Consider the following 17,856-nt stretch of genomic DNA (forward strand, 5'->3'; position numbering starts at 1 on the left):
TTTACCATAGTATATATGCTCCTTCACCATCATTCCCACTTTTTAGGTCTCGGCTAGAGTAGGTTGCGCACATGCGATGAGATTTTATGTTTTTAGTCAGTTTTAGTATGAGGCTTTAAGCCCCGCCCCTCTTTCCCATTGGCTGGCGTCACCATTTATGATAAACGATGGCCAGCCATTGGGAAAGAGCATTCTATGGCGTACACTTTTCTCTTTCACAGACAGCCCACTTGGATGGGCTCGTCAGCCTTCCGTGCGTCGTGAAAGCTTTCTTATCTTTATAGCCCCATAAAGACAAGAAAGCTTTCACAACGGACGAAAGTGAAAGCGGACAGTGTTTGATTAACTTTCTTTCAAACGGAAGTGATGCACAAACCTCTTTTTGAACTAAAAACCTGGCTGCTGTTCGTAAAGCGAGCCTGGAGACACACGCATCGGGGGCGGTGATTTGCGTGTGAAGTACAACGCTCGCACTGGTTCGACTCTCCCAGCATGCTGAATGGCGGTAAGCTCCCCATACGTGGCAGCAAAGACAGAGTTGTGGGCTCGCGCCGGTTCGGCTCTCCCAGCACGCAGAATGGCGGTGAGCTCCCTGTCCGTGGCAGCAGAAGACCGAGTTGTGGGCTCGCGCCGGTTCGGCTCTCCCAGCACGCAGAATGGCGGTGAGCTCCCCTTCCGTGGCAGCAGAATACATAGCTGTGGGCAGGGCGAGTGCCCCTCCTGTTTCACCTCACCTGTGTCCAAAGCTTTCGGGCAGCTTCCTCCGGAGCGTAGACCACGAGTCATGGCGCCCACCAGCGATGTGATGGGTGCCGCTGAAGACGGAGCGGACCAGGTACTTCCAAGGAGGGCTGAAAACTGCCACGAAGGAGTGGTATGGGGTAGAGGTGAACTAATGAATATTGTGGACTGGGCCCTCTTATATGAAATATCAGGGGATTGGGATATATTCTTTAGGCTACAAATGTGATATCTTTTTCACACCATTCTTTTATGTACGGGACCACATAGCATCTATAAAGTTTCCAGGTAAACTGAACTCGACCGTTTTGAGTTTTTTTAACCCTGACATCTGTTAGCTTGCAGTTATGATGGTAGTGCATTTTATTGTGGGTGCTTGAGATGAATATGCAAAGTTCTTATGGGTGTCCTCCTTTGGTTACTCACGAGAGTGCAAATTCAGTCATAAAGGGATTTTATAAAGAAGGGGGGTCTCAATTTAAGCTTCCTTAAACTGTTGCTTCCTCTGCTCTTTCCTGTAACACACTCTCCCATGCCATTCTAATCCCGCATTCTGTAATCCATTCAGACTGTTCCATTTCTCACCACGTACAGCACCCTAACAAGCTACAGATTACCACATATTGGAGGTGAATAAGAGGGACCAGTATTTGCAGTTTTTTGGGTCTTCTCCCAGTAGGTATTTTTGAGGATGTAAAGGAACTTCAGTTTTACAGTCTATAAAGGTTTGGCCACGTTCCGACCTTTTGGTTGAATAACCTTGGGAGCCTGTCTAGAGTTTTTTAGGCAATCCTGTCCGCGACCTCTAGGTAGGCAGTGTATTTTCGGGGTACAGTTGCGGCTGCAAATAGTGGGTTTGTAGAACTAAATGTATATGTTGTGATTTACACACCTGTGTCTGCTGAGTATATAGTCTTTGGAATAATGGGCTGGTGTGTAGTGGAGTGATATGGCGAAGTCCCAGATGCACTGCCTTTGATTGAACAGGGTCTGCATATTGTATACTAGATGCTAAAGCTGAGTTTTGTCATTGAAAATGTTGCGTCTGCACAGTGTACTAAGGGTGACAGTTTGTAGAGTGTACTGTGGAGGACACATCGCAGTGTGTTGTCTTTTCCAGACCTTTGTATGTAGTGTGTTGGGAGTTACGAAGCAGTGTGTGTGCGCATTAGTTGACTTGAGATGACTGTGCACAAGGTATTGTATATCGTGGCTGTGTGCGCAGTGGCTGTCGGAGTACTGTGTGTTAGCTGGCCCTGTGATGTACTGATAGTGACAATTTTCTGTACAGTAGCATCATGGGCAATAGATAACTTTGCATAGTCTATCGTGAATGACAATTGAACTTATTGGGAATGACCACTTTTACGGATGACCAGAGTTGAGTGTTCAGTGTACCTTAGCTGGATCTGATAGGTAAGTGTACTACAGGTGGCAGAGGTGTCTGTGCTTTGGAATGTGGGTGACAGTCCTAGCTGAGTACAGTGAACTGATAGGTGTGATGAACATGCATAATGTAGTGTGAGTGAAAAATGTAGGTCTGTCTGTATAGTGAGTTATCAGTCATAGAACCAGCCCTCTGCATTGCAGGTGACGGTTGGGTGCGCATTGTACTTTGACAGTTGACTGAAGAGAGTGTATTGTGGGTGACATCTGAGTGCATGGTGTGTTGTGATGACAGCCGAGTGTCTATTGCTAACAGCTGGATTTGCAGTGGATTGCATTTGACAGCACTTGCCTGGCCAGGTGTACTGTAGTGATTGTGTATGGTGGGTGACAGCTGGCTGTGTATTGTACTATAGGTGACAGCTGTACTGTGGACGGCGGGTAACTGTACTGCTTATGACGATTGATTGTGCACTGTTGGAAGCTGTTTGGGAACAGTTACTGTAGGCAACTCCTAGCCGTACATTTTACTGTAGGTGACAGCTGGCTGTGCGGTGTACCAGGAGTGACAGCTGATTGTGCACCATTATTGACATCTGTCTGCACAGTAGTTGTCAGCCAGCTGTGCATACTATGATGTGGGTAACACATTGCTGTACATGAAGTAAAGTAACGACTGCTTGCATTGTACAGTGCATAGCAGGTACCTGTGCAAAAATAGTGACAGCTGGTTGTGCACAGTGTAGAAAAGTTAGCAAGAGCCGGCTGTAGTTTGCTGTAAGTCACACCTGGATTTGCGTGTATCGTATATGACAATTGGACTTGGTCAGTTAGCGACAGATAGCGAGCGGTGTAATGTATGTGATTGCATTCTGTTTTGTACTCTAGGTTGCTGTGCATTAAAACCCCGTTCCTGTAAGCTTAGAGCTCAGTATGAGATATGTGTCAGCCGGCTCAGAAATGTATTGTGGTTGGCAGCCAGGTATGTGTTTTCCAGCTGGTGGAGCTGGTCTTGCACTGTGTATCGTGGGTGACGGGCCTGGGCATGCAGTGTGTTTTGGTATAAAGCTTCATGTGTAGGGTATGGTAGTTGAACTGCACAGCATAGGCTACATAGGTGGGTGCTTGCAGTGTATTTTGGTGACATAGGTCTGCTCAGTATGGGTGACATAGCAGAGTGCTTACAATATGTATGCGAGTTAGGGTGAATATATATGTACAAAATAAGCATGCATTCTTTACAGTGTTCAGCTGATTGCAAATGTGTACCCATTACAGAGCTTTGCTGCACATTCCTCAACTTATTTTCTGTACTGGGAATAATGTGGAAGGCAGCATGGGTTGTTCTGCTGTGCAAAGCGCCATAACCCTGTTTACAGGGATTTTAAGAAGGCAGGCGGTCCTGTAAACTGTGTCTCCAAATGAAAACTGGGCGGATTACATTCACTGTACGCTTGTGATTTACAAAAAATAAGTCTTTATATACATGATTCGCTCAACTACTATTGAGGCTGTCTGGGGAGGATACCGCGCTTTCATTGCAGAGTAAGTTCATGAGGGCAGGTCATATATCTACACCATGTAAAGGGGGCCTCAAACACAATAACAACAAAACAATTCGCTGAAGGCAGAATATCTGGGCCTAAAGTCCCTGCCGCTACCTTCTTCCTGCCTGCACTGGAAGGAACTCCTGAGGCTGAAAATGCCCCTTGAGTCCACATAAATTATGAATTGTATAGCCTAGGTCTCGTTTGCTCATTTGAATCGTATATCTGTCAGCAATTAGGTTCTATGCCAAAAGTTGATTTATGCAAGGGCTGAACGGGCTATACAATGCTGTTAAACACATATAGAGTACCAATATAAATGTGCAATTCCCAGACATTAAATGTGTGACAATTCACCATCATGGGATCAGGGGTATGTCTACCTAGCACACGTGACTGACTCTTTCGGTCTATATACAGTAACAAACAAAACATGCGTATTTCTAGAGCACACATTCACCCCAAAGCAGGTCTCTTTGTACTATTTCCCAATAATCAATATTTCTTTTTACCTCCTGGAATGGTACTCATGTTATCAACCTCAAAAGGATGAAAGGCTGCTTTGCACTACGAAAATTCGAAACAGGTATTCTGTAATCAAAACAGAACTCCATAAAGTGGATGCTTTACTTCACTAAGCCATGAGACTGAACCAATTACTTACCAGGAATCTTTATTACTCCGATTAGGAATCTTCCCCGTCCCAGTCCTAAACTATCAGGCATCCCTCCTCCTTGACAGCCCATTCACATGCTCATTATTAAAACAAGCATTAAAAATGCACTAGGTCTCGCCTTTCATTAAGTTAAAGCCATTTGCTTTGCTATAGAATACCATTAACAAAGCAAATGGCTTTAACTTAATCAAAGGCGAGACCTATTGCATTTTCAATGCTTGTTTAAATGTTTCTGATGTTTTATTGTTTGCCACCTCACACTATATTTCAATTTCTGTACCCTCATGCTAAGTAAAAGCAGAAGCCGGGACAAGTTGCAAAGGGAGGATTAGTGACAACAGTAAAGTCAGCAAGGATTGAGAGAAGGCTGGTGGAGGGATACAGTGGCGTGAGAGGGGATAGGACTTGTGGGGATGTCTTTGGTGCTGAGTATTAGACCTCAACCATAAGAAACTGCCAAAGGTCAGAGCCAGGATGTGAGGGAGTACCAGGATGTAAGAGGAGCCAAGACATATTTAGGGTGGTAAGGTGACTAAGACTAGAAAAGGGCTTTGGAAAGAGAGTTGGGCCGGTCTGGTAGATAGATGAACTTGCAATCAACTTCTGTAAGTAGAGTGAATTCCTATCATAGTGAAAGTTATGGCTAGCCAGCTACAAATGATGAGATAAGATAAACTCTACTTTTCTTCTCTGACCTAAATTGCAAAAAGTATATTTAACGTGCACTGTGATTTGTAATTCTTATAACTGCAATCCTCATTAGAATCTAGATTATCTGTGAATTGTATGTGCTGCAGAGCAATGTTACTTACCTGTAGCACTAGCTTGCACCTTATTATCTTTGTTATCTTTCATAGATTAAATACGTCCAGCCCAGCACAGCTTCCACAAGTGGAAAGGCTGGGTTATAAAATGGGATTTTCTTAAAGTTTAACTGCCTTTTTGTGAAGATGACGTTGACGCCAAAGGGATTATATTGTTTCTGTTGATGTAATGAGGGCCTAATTGAAGGACTTTTTCATATACAGACATAAGGAGGCTGAATATGCAACCATGTGGCAGATTTTTTTTAAAAAGCTGCAGAGCTAGTGTTAGAGGTGAGTAAGATTATGTTTTGAGGTAATCTGTCTTTGGCAACATATGATGTTATAATTCTCATGATAGCAACATATGGTGTATTGAAATAGTATTGTCCACATAGGAGCTTTGTCATTTAGCCACTCAGAGACTAGACTCAAATCTAGTGATATGTCACACATCACATGACATATGTGGTGATGAGAAGGTTTTGCAATGCTCCATCCTGCAGTTGTTTTAAATACTAATTTCATCGTGAATAGTCTGAATTTACTGCTCGTGACACTCCTTTCTATACACATATCAATCTGAACAAGCATCTTGGTGAAAAGGTAGACAATCTATTTAAACCCATTGAGATACTTTTTGTTACTGTAAATAATTATTGTAGCGTTGGATTGTGAATATCAAATATTGTACTTTTTCTTAACAATGGTCATGATTTACCTCTAATTTTCTTTTTAGAACTTTATTTAAAGATAACTCTGGGACCTTGGATAAAAGTGCAAGATTTTCAGCTCTATACAGGCAAGACAGTAACAAGCTCTCGAACGAAGATATGCTCAAGTTGTTAGCTGATTTCCGGAAGTAAGTCATCATTTAGGTTTTTTCACAATTCTTTAATTCTATGAAAATACGTGCTGCAATTGTGGTGCTTCATCTGCATGAGGAACCCATGCATCTAATGCGTAGTTGTCTGCCTGATCCACCTCTGGTGCAATATCCACTAGATTTCCGTTGATGTTTCCTAAACAAACTCAGCAGTTAGCACTATTTTATGGCCCTTTGATTTTTGATGCTTTACCTGTTATGTATTCATATTTGCAACTCTGTGGCATACTGATTTATTCCCCAGATGTGATTCAGAAAAGAAAGTGTTCATATTTTAGGCAAGTAAAGATTTGGATGAAATCATTCTCTTCAGTGAGTCTTAGGAGAACAAGAATTCACTCTTCTTTCTCACACCATAGAACACTTACATACTTTTATCAAAGTGTTGTTTGACTGGGTGGTTTTGTGTATGCATGTATATTCTCACTGAATAGCAATCATGGGGTGTGTAGAGGATCACAGGTGAGGGTTTTTTTTCATCTGCATGGACACAAAAGTAAGTTAGCTTTAATCTAAATGCATTTTTTTTTCTTTGAGGTTCATGGACTGCTTCCTATGATCATGTGAATCTAATAATTTTTGTTACAGCAGTGATCAATTCAATACAATGTAATGCTGCCTCAGATAATGCACGTTTAGTGCCATATTATGAGATATCAATTTTATTGTTTCCTTCCAATAAGTTTTACCCAGACATGTACATTATTGTTTTGTTTTGCCTTTTTTTCTTGAGGCCAGACAAACTCCTCCCACTGAACTATTGTAAATGTTTTATTTCTAAAACGTTCAGCTGCTCAGAAAATGTAATTATTCAACAGTGCATCGTCTGTTGGTTATTCTACTTATTTTATAAATTCCACTGACATTTGTCAAAGGCAGAAGCAAGGTCTCAAATCTCCACCAAGACCCTTAGGGTGTGTTAAGACAAAGTATGGGAAGTAGTCGGGGCGATAGGTGGAGCGCAAGCAAAATGGCCGCACAAGCATGAGGCTCCTGCAGCCCGGTGTCTTTATCTTCGCATTTATCCTGCTTAATGGCCTCATCGTTGCTCTATAACGCTACTTGCTGAAAGACCTACATTGCCTGCTGACTCGCTGCAAAAATCAGGAGATTAGGGGACACGCTTACTCCCGCGCTGCTCTTGTAAAGATCTGACCCAGGGGGTGTGTGGAGCTGTGTAGCGGTCCGGGGCTGCCTCGACATCTAAGCGAGTCCGCTGCTGCGCAATAGGCAACCAGGCCAGGTGGTGCGGCTCGGGCGGCGGCAGTGGAGAAATTGGCCTGAAACCCGTAGCGGTGGGCGCAACTGCACAGTACCTTGTTGTGAGAGTCTCTGGTGATCGGAAGCTGGAGGCGGACAACATTATCCTTGCTGAGGAAGGAGGCGGAAGGTGAGCGGTGGGACGAGCTGCTGGCGGCGGCGGGCCCAAGCTCCTTGGCGGTGTGGGGCGCGCCGCTGCTGATATTCTGATAACGTTCTCGGAGCCCGGAGGGGCCCTGGAGTGACTGCGCCCTCCCTGCTGCCTCCCGAACTAGACATAGCGCTGGGCCATGCACGCACACCAGACGTCCTGCCTCGTTGGGTCTGGGGTGCTGGCGGTTCCCGGAGACATTGGGGCTGGCCGCTGCCGCCTTTGTTCACCTACGCCCCAGAGACTGGCCTAATTCTCGCTTGCGGCCCCTAGAGAGGAGTGGAGGAGGCTTAACTCTATGGCACTGTGGCCCCGCTCTGGTGTGTGACTGGGGGCTGGGCCTCCACTCTGAGGTTGAGAGCTGCCGGTCGCCTTTTTGCGCAGTGTGGCGCTAGGGAGCTGGCTGAGTGATTCTAATACCCCTGCGTTAGTTGGGGCACTGGGAAGTTGCTTCTGGATGTAAAATCACATTGGGAGGGGAGGCTCCTGATAAATCGCCTTCCTGAAGATAACACCCTGGACTTCCCCTGCGCGAACTGGGCATTTGAGTGGGGCTTGTTCTGTGGGCGACTGTTGTCCCATCCTCATGGTGAAGCTCTGGGAATCGGTTTAAGTTGCCGCACATACATACCGTGCTCCGGAGCTACCCCCTTCGCCACCTGCCTCATTTGCGTGCTTTGCCCTGCGGCGGTCTGTGGCCCTCTGTGCACGGACTTTGAGGTGCGGTGCCTGTGCTTGAACTCCTGCACCGGCGGCTGATACTGAAGGTGCCACTTGCGCGTGGGTGAGGGAGAGTGCAGGTGTGCGGTCTGGACTGTGGCTGGCGGCCAGGTGTGGCTGCGACCTGTTCGCTGGGAATTAGTACGACACCTTGTATTGGTGCTTTCTGTGTTATTACTTGTTGAAGGCACTGTTGAGCCAGTCTGCTGGGGCGCAACGTGTGCACAGTCATTGAATACGCATAAACTAGCTGCACCCTTGCACCGACATTGGCAAACCAGACACCAGGCAACCAAAGTTGAACTTTGAGGCTGCGAAGCGGGGTGCCCGGAATATGCAATGTCAGCAGGACGCTGACGGGAGAGATGAGGCCCAGGGGGGAGCTGTCACACAGGCTTCTGATGTGCAGAGTACCCTACTGGAGGTCAGTCAGGGGTTTGCCACCATTGTGGATAAGGTGGACGGGATGTTGTCGCCGAAGGACGCCATTGCACATAAGCTGGTGGGGTCATGAAGATCGAATAAAGGAAACGGAGCGGCACATCTCGGACGCTAAGGACACAACATCTGGACATAAAGCGCAGCTTGCCCACGTGCATAAGCTCCTAAAGCTTTTTGCAGCAAAGAACTAGGACTTAGAAGCACGCAGTAGGCGCAACAATATTCGCATACTAGGAATTCCTGAATCGACTAACACTGGAAAAATAGAAGAATACGTAGAAAACCTGTTGTTGTTTACAATCGGAGCTGAGTCCTTCTCCAGTCAGTTCATTATAGAACAGGCCCACCGCTTCCTGGGGCCACGCCCGCCGCCCAGCAGCACTCCCGGTCCTATATTAGCGAGACGTTTGAAATATCGGGATCGGAACGTGGCCCTTCGGGCTGCGAGAAGTAAACAGATACTGTCATATGACGAAAACACGTTCTCCATTTATCTGGATTTTACTCCCATAGTCCAGGAAAAGAGGCGCAAGTTTATGGACGTCAAAAATAAGCTGCGGAAGGCACATATTGGTTAATCATTACCATACCCGGCGCGCCTCCAGGTTACTCATCAGGGCAAGTGACGTTTTTTCTCCAAGCTGCAGCAGGTGGAGGAATTTCTCAAGAATGTGAGGCACACAAATGGCACTACTGGAGACATGGCGGCATCGCAACATTCTTCGTCGACTGGAGCAGAAGAGGATTCGCAATGAAACAGGCCTTACTGATTGTAGCTACTCTGACTCAGACTCGAGACATGACAAGCACTTGGTAGTAGGCTCTACGTCAGGGGACACGCAACCTATTCGGATGATGGGCCATTTTGAGCTCGCTCTACTGTGCACCGGGAACTCTCTGCCCTCAGGAGCCCGGATATACCATCTGCGGTGGGCCCGGGGAGCGAGGGGTATATCTGTTGACACCTAGAGATGGTGCCCAAAGAGTATCCCCCGAGTTTGTCCACTGCATACTACTTGCAGAGACTGTGGAGCTGTCTTTGTTGGGGTTGAGGGGAGCGGGTGGGAAAACATTTCTGGCAAGTTGGGGCTGCTTCAGTGGGGGTGGGGTGGGAGAGCGGCGGATTTGGTTTGTTTTTTGTATGACACTCACACAGCAGGATTATATCCACTATAGGTTAGTGTGGATGACAGGTGAGTTAATAGTTGGGCATCCCAGGCGAACTAAGGTATTTCCCTGTACTCGAGTGCATGGTTTGAACTGAAACCTTTGTATACAATGCGGATTGATAGCAGATGTCCAGAAGTATGACCAACACAGATTCTGAGCAGCTGAATGTTATCACGTGGAATGTAAGGGGCTTGGGAGACCCTAGGAAGAAAAGACATATATTCGCTTATTTGGACAGGCATAGAACACACATAGCGATGTTGCAGGAAATGCATTTCATTCCTCAGAAGCCAAATAACTTTGCGAGCAAATGGGCGGAGCACAGAATCTTTTCCTCTTATTCCTCTTATGCGAGAGGGACAGCAATACTTATAAAAACAGGTACCCTTTCATCTAGCGGGAGCCTCCTGGGACTCGCAGGGACGATACTGCCTGGCATGGGGGCGGCTGGGAGCTGTCTCCCTCACTCTAGCCTGTTGCTATGGGCCAAATGTAGATGACCCGGACATCTACACCTCACTATGGGCCAAGATATTTGACGTAGGGTCCAGTTACATTATTTGGGGCAGTGATTTTAATGTACATACAACCGAGGCTTCGATGGGTCACACCCTGCCCCTCACCACTAGACCAAAGCGCGTACGATTATCCAAGATACTATAACCGCTTATCACCTAATTGATGCTTCGAGACATGCTCACCCGCACGCACATGAGAGAACCCACTACACGGATCAAGCTGCGACATGGGCACGTCTGGACTATTGGTTTCTGTCCCGAGGGTTGGGCCCTGCAATATTTCAAGTGCAACATTTGGCCAGAACCTACTCTGACCACGCCCTGCTAAAACTTACACTGTCCTCCTCGGAATTTGACACACCGCGAAATACTTGACGCCTTCATACTCCAATTTTGCTAGACACGGTCTTTCAGGAAGAGTTGCGGGAGGAAGTATAGGATTTCTTTGCGCGTAAAAAAGGGTCGGTGGACAGTGTAGAAACCATTTGGGAGGCATTCAAGGTCACACTTCGCGGGTTTTGCAGTGCGAAAGGGTCGGGTGTACTTAAAGACATAACTAATTCCTTACTTAGGTTAGAAGCAGAGTTCAAATCGCTGGAAGCGGAATTGGCAGCGGGCCCGCACAGCTCCTCCCAACCTAAGTTTAGGGAGACACTCACGGATTATATGGATGCAGCACAGAGGAAACTCGGTTTCGGGGCAAATTCTGGGTGGCCCGGTGTTACGGAGAAGGAGAGCGCCCAGGTAGGGCACTGACCCATAAGATTAGGAAACCTCATTACTCTAGCTATTTATTGGAACTTGAAGACCTAGACGGGATGGTCTGCCGAGACACTGCCAATATCCTTACTGCCTTTACGCGCCATTACAATCACCTCTACACTGGAAATAGGAAGGACGACCTGGATCTGGAGGCCTGTTTGGGTGACGTGGCGCTCGGCTGGTTGAGCGATGTGCAACAGAAATTCCTGTGCGCCCCATTTGACCTGGATGAGGTGAGGGATGCCACCATGAGCATGAAATCAGGGAAAGCCACGGGAAAGGACGGGATTCCTATAGAATTTTTTTAAAACATATATAGATCTCATGGCCCCCATTTTACTCGAGGTGTATGAAGAATCGTTAGAGGTCGGCTGCCTTCCTGCATCCATGAGAGAGGCTCTATCATTTTACTATTGATGCCAGGAAAATCACCTCGGCAATGCGACTCTTATAGGCTGCGCTCTCTCCTTAATTGTGATGCCAAAGTACTGGCGAAACTGGTTGCCACACGCTTGAACCTGCTGACTGAAAATCTGATCCTCCCTGATCAGTCGGGCTTTGTACCCTGGAGGGCCACCTCCCATAATCTGAGAACACTTTTTGCTATACTAAACAATGTATCGCCTGACTTGCCCCTGGTTGCTGTTTTTTTAGATGCCACTAAGGCTTTCGATACATTTGAGTGGGATTACATCTTTGGGGTAATGTTGCGCATGGGTTTTCCACCCCACTTCCTCTCATGGAATAGGCTTTTATACCAACTACTGGTTGCTAAAGTGTTCATTAATGGCCGCACATCTCAGGCCTTCCAAATTACTTGGGGCACCTGGCAGGGGTGCCCGCTATCCCCCTTGATTTTCGCTCTCGCAATGGAGCCATTAGCGGCAAAACTGCGGCAACACCATAAATGTAAGGCTCTTCGGTGTAATATGCGGCAAATACTCATATCCCTATACGCTGATGATATCACTCGAGACATATGGGTCCCGCAGCAAAATCTGAATGCGATCCTCAGGGAATTTATTGTTTTTGGAAAACTGTCTGGGATCCAAATTAACTGGGGAAAGTCCTGCATTTTCCCTTTAACAACTGCAACAGTTTGCTTTCCGCTGGACTATCCCTTAGAGTGGTGTGATGAGGAATTGCGGTATTTAGGAATTCACGTCATTCGGGATAGAGAGGAACTGATGCGCTTAAATTATTGCACAGCCATAACTCGCATAGTGGAGTGTGTCACCTGCTGGATTGCTCTACCCCTCTCTATGGCGGGTCAGGCATCCTTAATCAAAATGGTGGTACTACCTCAATTGCTCTATCTATTTTTAAATAGGCCATATTATCTGGGGGCTTTTTTTTTTTACTACACTCAAATCAGAGCGGACACGTCTCGTATGGGGGGGTAAGCAACCGAGATTGCAATGGAATGTACTGATTAGACCGTACTCACAGGAAGGGTTTGGAATACCATATTTCGAACCATACTACATCAGTGCACAAGCCCATTATGAATGGTTCTGGGTGCAACAGCCATGCTACGTGCCACAGGTTGCGGCGGAACCATTCCAATAAACGGAGCGCTCTATGATTCAATTAGCCCTAGAGACAAGAGGCCGACCACCCTTACATGTACAATTGCAGCATGGCAGCGCAAAGGGCGCATGTTAAACGCTCCCATACTGTATTCACCATTATTGCCTCTCACTTACCATCCACGTATGCCCCTTCTCCAGGAAACAATATTCCACAACTTTAGAGAGCGCACACGCCTTAGTACCTGGGGGGACTTATACCACGATGGCCACTTTCGCACTGTTGACCATGTATTCCAGGGCCTGCAACAAACCCTGCTGGATGTTTTTCTATATATTCGTCTTAGACAGGGGATTCGGTCTCTAACCCCAGACTTTCTGGCGGAGCCTCAGGTGCTGGCACCACTACAGCTGATGCTTAAAGCACTATGGCTAAACGCCTCGTCTCCCTGATATATCGGGTGGTACACACGCAGAGGGAGCTGCCACCCATGCTATCCCCCACACGGTGGAGCGAGGAGCTGGGTTTCGCCCTGACAAATGACCATTGGGAATACTGCTGCTTGCAGACCGAGCGGGCCTCGGCCAGCAGTAGGCTTCGCATAGTACACTATAAGTTCCTTCATAGATAATATTATACTCCAGCCAAGATGCACAGGTATCATCTGAGGGATTCGGACAGATGTCGAGCACCTAGAGCAGATTTTCGCCACCTGGCTTGGGAATGCCCGGGGTGAATGAATTTTGGGGGCACATCTTTGCTGCTCTGGCACTGATGACGAACACACACATGGAGCCCACATCATTGATGGCTCTGCTAGGGTATGTCAAACCAATACAGGCGGCGCATCGCAAGTATGTCGCCCTTGCACTACCATGGCCAAGAGGCGGGTGGCATGTAGATGGGGCAGGGGGCGGGCACCCAAATTTAAGGGCTTGATTGATGATCTGGTGGTTTGCCAAGAACGGCTCAACAAATGCGCTGAACAGCTACCTGTTGCCTCAAGAGCGAGGGATATCTGGGCCCCCTTCACATGTTACCTACTATCACACCCACACAAGACCTCAGCGCACGACACAGAAACACCTATGCATTAGCTGGTCTGGAATGTATACACTTGGTGGGAGGGACCTTCATTGCGAGCAATATGAATGCCACTTATGATCTACACAACTTACATTCTAGTAAGGGCTGTTTTAACGTAGATATAGGCACGGACACGGAACTGCTGTGATGAACACGTAGCCTGTCTGTAAGACTGTTGGGTTCCGCTCTGATATAATCTCTTGTGCCTCTTGATGGTCTGCTGATATATTGCTATGCTTTAAAATGTTATGTGATATGGTCTAATGCTATGAGGTCCGGAGATGCAATCAAACTGGCAATGCACTAATTACTATATGTAATGATGCTCTTGTTTCTTATATGGTTGGAAAACAATAAACAGAACTTTGAAAAAAAAAGTATGGGAAGTATTCATTCAAAAATATGGGCGCTCTGCCTTCTACCACTCCTATTCTAGTCATGATTCCCATATAGGAGGCTTTTCACCAGTGGACTCTTGCCTACCGTGTTCATCCCGATCATCTGTTTTTATTACAAATTATACATTCCTAAGTGCCACTTTGCTGCCCCTCTGAGACAGCGGACATACTCTCCAGGCCTCATTGTGGAGATTCAGAAAATGCTTGATGAGAGTGTCATTGAGTCTACCCCCATAAAGTAAGATTCTGTGACTTCTTTTTCAGGTCATTCAGTTTTAAGAATACAACAGGACTCTTAACCATTCAGTATCAGCAGGTTCACCCACTCAAATTCACAATGGCCTACCTAATCTAGGGGCACTGATTCTCAGCTTAGAGGAGGGGTGGGAATTAGGATGTCTAAACTCCACATTACTGTCCAATGAGGAACATTAATTGACAGCCAACTCACAGGTTAGATATCAGATTTAGATACACCACTCTCAAGACCACACTGTTGATATAAATAATAGCAACAGAAAGTTCCAACCTCCTAAAGAAGCTAAGACGAATAAGGATTAAACAAACCAGTAGCTCTGCAATAGCTACACAGAATAAGAGGAATAAACCCTAGTGTTCTGTCAGAGCTTGCTGATTCTCACTACAACACATTTAAATCATTAATCACAGTCAAATTAACTATTCAACAGGACTCGATAAGAGACTCAGACAGAAGTTGAATAATTTGGTTATCGTATTAGAGATGCAAAATTCATCATAGCCATTATTTGCTTGAGAAGTTCAGTTTAAAAAATAACAACTTTCATAACCATGCCAAGCATTTAAGCAGGCATTCAAATCAGCAAAAGAGTTACAAGGTCCTACCACCGACTAGGCGGAAGGATCGTTTGTTGTCTAACAGCTCAGATTCTAAGAGGATTGGAATGGTTCAGTTAGAGTCCATTAAGGGCAAGCCCATTAGCATAAATAGAAATAAAGAAATAATAAAGGGTTCAGCAGGGACGGTCTCAGTCCGTCTGCTACCGTCTGTAGCATAGACCGGGCAGACAAAGGTAATAGAGAGTTTAAAAAAATTTAACAGCATAGTATCCGGGTCTCAAATAGGGAAAATCAGAGTAGAAGTCCTCAAATGACAAAAATCAGTAGTGTCCGCGATGCCCCTCCTTTGGGTTTCTTTTTCAATAAGTTCCTTGACTAGTTCAGTGGCGTGGCATCATACCACCATCGAGAGACCATCACATGGCTGTGGTCACATCATGTCACCTAAGATGACTGAAACATCAAGCTGGTTTCCCATGCTAGTCATGGGAAATGAAGCTTTGTGAGTCCACACAGGCCTAACATTGGTGGAGAAGAAATACAAAGTTGCAGTTTATTGTCATAACTAAAATTGTATTCCCACAGGAATATTTCGCTGTGAACGTTGGAAAAAGTATTGAAAATATGTCAAGTGACAGATGTGTATAGGACAAACAAGTTACATTACACTTGCAAAGGACGATCCTTTGTATTAAATCAAGGGAAAGGTAAACACCAGAGAAAATGCGTCTAGAAAAAAGGCCTTTAAATTAGCATCGCACATTTGAATGAAATAAACCTTTAACTTTACTTCAAATATAATGAAGTTAAGTCATTTCAAATAAAGAATGTATAAACTTTTAACAAAATATTGTTACACGGAAATAACTAAAGTTAGAAATATCCTACTACTACAAATTTTTATGTTATTCATATAAATGCATGTTTTTCAAAAAACATATTTCTAATATTGTTTGAAGGTTTTCATATACTACAATGTCTCTAATATCATTCCATAAAATATTAACATTCAGCGAGTACAAGAACTTCAAGTATGGCACTGGTGCAACGATACCAGAGGCCAAGGTTGGACATTACACCCAGATAAGCACGTTTATGTACGACTTATTTGTCACGGTCATATTGACGCAACAGGACATGGGATCATGGTGAATTTCAGAGCCCTGATGATGTCCACTTAGGACGAAACGCGTTGGCTGGATTGTATTGATTGGTTGTTGCTGGATGAAGTAATGGTCTACAAAATAAACAAAGAATTGAGAATACAACAATAAGACTCCCTGAAGACTTTCTTTTGCGTGAATTGAAACTGGACAAATAATAAGCATCTTGGTATTGAAGTTTTTATGAACTGCACGCTCCTTTTTTATATGTTGTATCTTTGTTGTAAGTGGCCCACGGGTGGTGCGACCACAGAGCGTAGAGCGTGACTTGCTCAATTAACGAATTTCCCAGATTACACACCAGTGCACGTATTTCTTACTTCCCTCACCGCTGTAGAGTTGTATCATTGATTTTTAAAATCTCACTGGAACCGTTTTATGTCTTCTTGAACAACTTAGTGGTCTGGTGTTCGACTCCACCATTGGAACTGCATTGCCTTCAACTGGTACTGTAGTTCATGTTGGCCATTGAGTTTTATGTGTACTTATACATTCATGCCTTTGACTAGAAAAGTTTCATCTAGCCCATTCTACACAACACTGCATTTGGATCTGGCTAATTTGCAGGGTACTATTAGCTATATTTCGAGATAGTTACACTGCCACCTGCTTGGCAGAGCCTTATGTGTGTGAGGGACCAGTACCACCCTTATTGGCATCTACATCCTATGGTTTTCTACCAAGAATTGAAAGTGTTGTTTTCCCTACCCCTATTCTGTGTTAGAATTCAAACGTTTGATAATTTCAGAGAGAAATACTGGACATCCTGGTTCCCTTCCAGAGTTGTTGCATCACCTCTGCCTGGTTTTTTCAAAGGGAACTAGGCGTCATTTCTCATCCATATGGTTGTTGCTCAAAGAATGATGCAACACTAGTTTTCTAAAGCTGCCTTTGCCATCTCAATCTGAGCAAGAAAATGAACTACAAATAAGGAGCACCTCTATTACTCTAAGAGGAGTTATTTTATTTCAGGATTTTGTCCTTTGGTTGACTTAACTCCTAGGACAAATGAGGCTGCACCAATTGCCTGTTATTAGACCAAAACAATCAGGGAACTTTTCATTCTGTCCATCTGTCATTGCTATTTATTTATCATTCAGACAGAGTATTGAGCCTGACTGTTTCCGCTGGTAGTTGTCCTTTCGGTAGGAGTTGAGCTTGTGCAGGTAGACAGGAGTTAGATTGTTCAAACCAAGTTAGACTGTCCTTGAACTGGAAGCTGTGTTTAAAAAAAGAATTCATGAGTTGGTTCCTTCTTTAAAGGATGTGCTTAACTTGTTAGTTAGATGTTTGAGGACCATTGAATTTGGTAGGTTCACATATTTGAACACTACAAGACCCCCTCAATCAATGTTTTAAGCTTAAAAAAAAACTGAAAGGAATATATTTGACCCTGGGTTTCATATAGAACATTCAGCACTCATAGACTCTTGCGCCTGTAGTCAAAGTTTTGCCAACCAACACAATCTGAAATTCACATTATAATGCATCCTCATGAGGCAGGATTGCCGCTGCATTTATTTATTTGGAAAATATATAAGGCACAAGATCACTCATGGATAGTCTTCAGGCGCTGTCTACAGCAGTACTGAAAATGAGAGAAAGTTAGTGATTTAGTCAAGGTATTAACCACATATTAATAGAGCACTCTTTTGGCGAAAAGATTGTCCATGTGAAGCAGCTAATCTAAAGCTGGGAGCAGCATATCAAAAACCTTTGCTAGGTCTCAGAAAATGGACAGGTTGGTTTTTCTTGAATTTCATGTATAAAAGTATGAGGGCCTGTTACCATAAAGGATT

The 17,856-nt window shown here is 45.0% G+C and overlaps 1 protein-coding gene across 9 annotated transcripts in view; it reads left to right on the plus strand.

Annotated features, from left to right (window-relative positions):
* The window catches only part of DOCK9 (dedicator of cytokinesis 9), a 1,255,128-nt gene that overhangs the window by 728,833 nt on the left and 508,439 nt on the right, over positions 1-17,856 (plus strand). For all 9 annotated transcript variants that reach the window (XM_086947866.1, XM_086947869.1, XM_086947867.1 and 6 more), the window contains exon 15: positions 5,893-6,015. In XM_086947866.1, coding sequence (XP_086803992.1) covers positions 5,893-6,015 — 123 coding nt within the window. The remainder of the gene's footprint in view (positions 1-5,892; positions 6,016-17,856) is intronic.

Source organism: Lissotriton vulgaris (assembly GCF_964263255.1).
Source record: "Lissotriton vulgaris chromosome 8 unlocalized genomic scaffold, aLisVul1.2 SUPER_8_unloc_1, whole genome shotgun sequence".
In the NCBI taxonomy this organism is placed as follows: Eukaryota; Metazoa; Chordata; class Amphibia; order Caudata; family Salamandridae; genus Lissotriton; species Lissotriton vulgaris.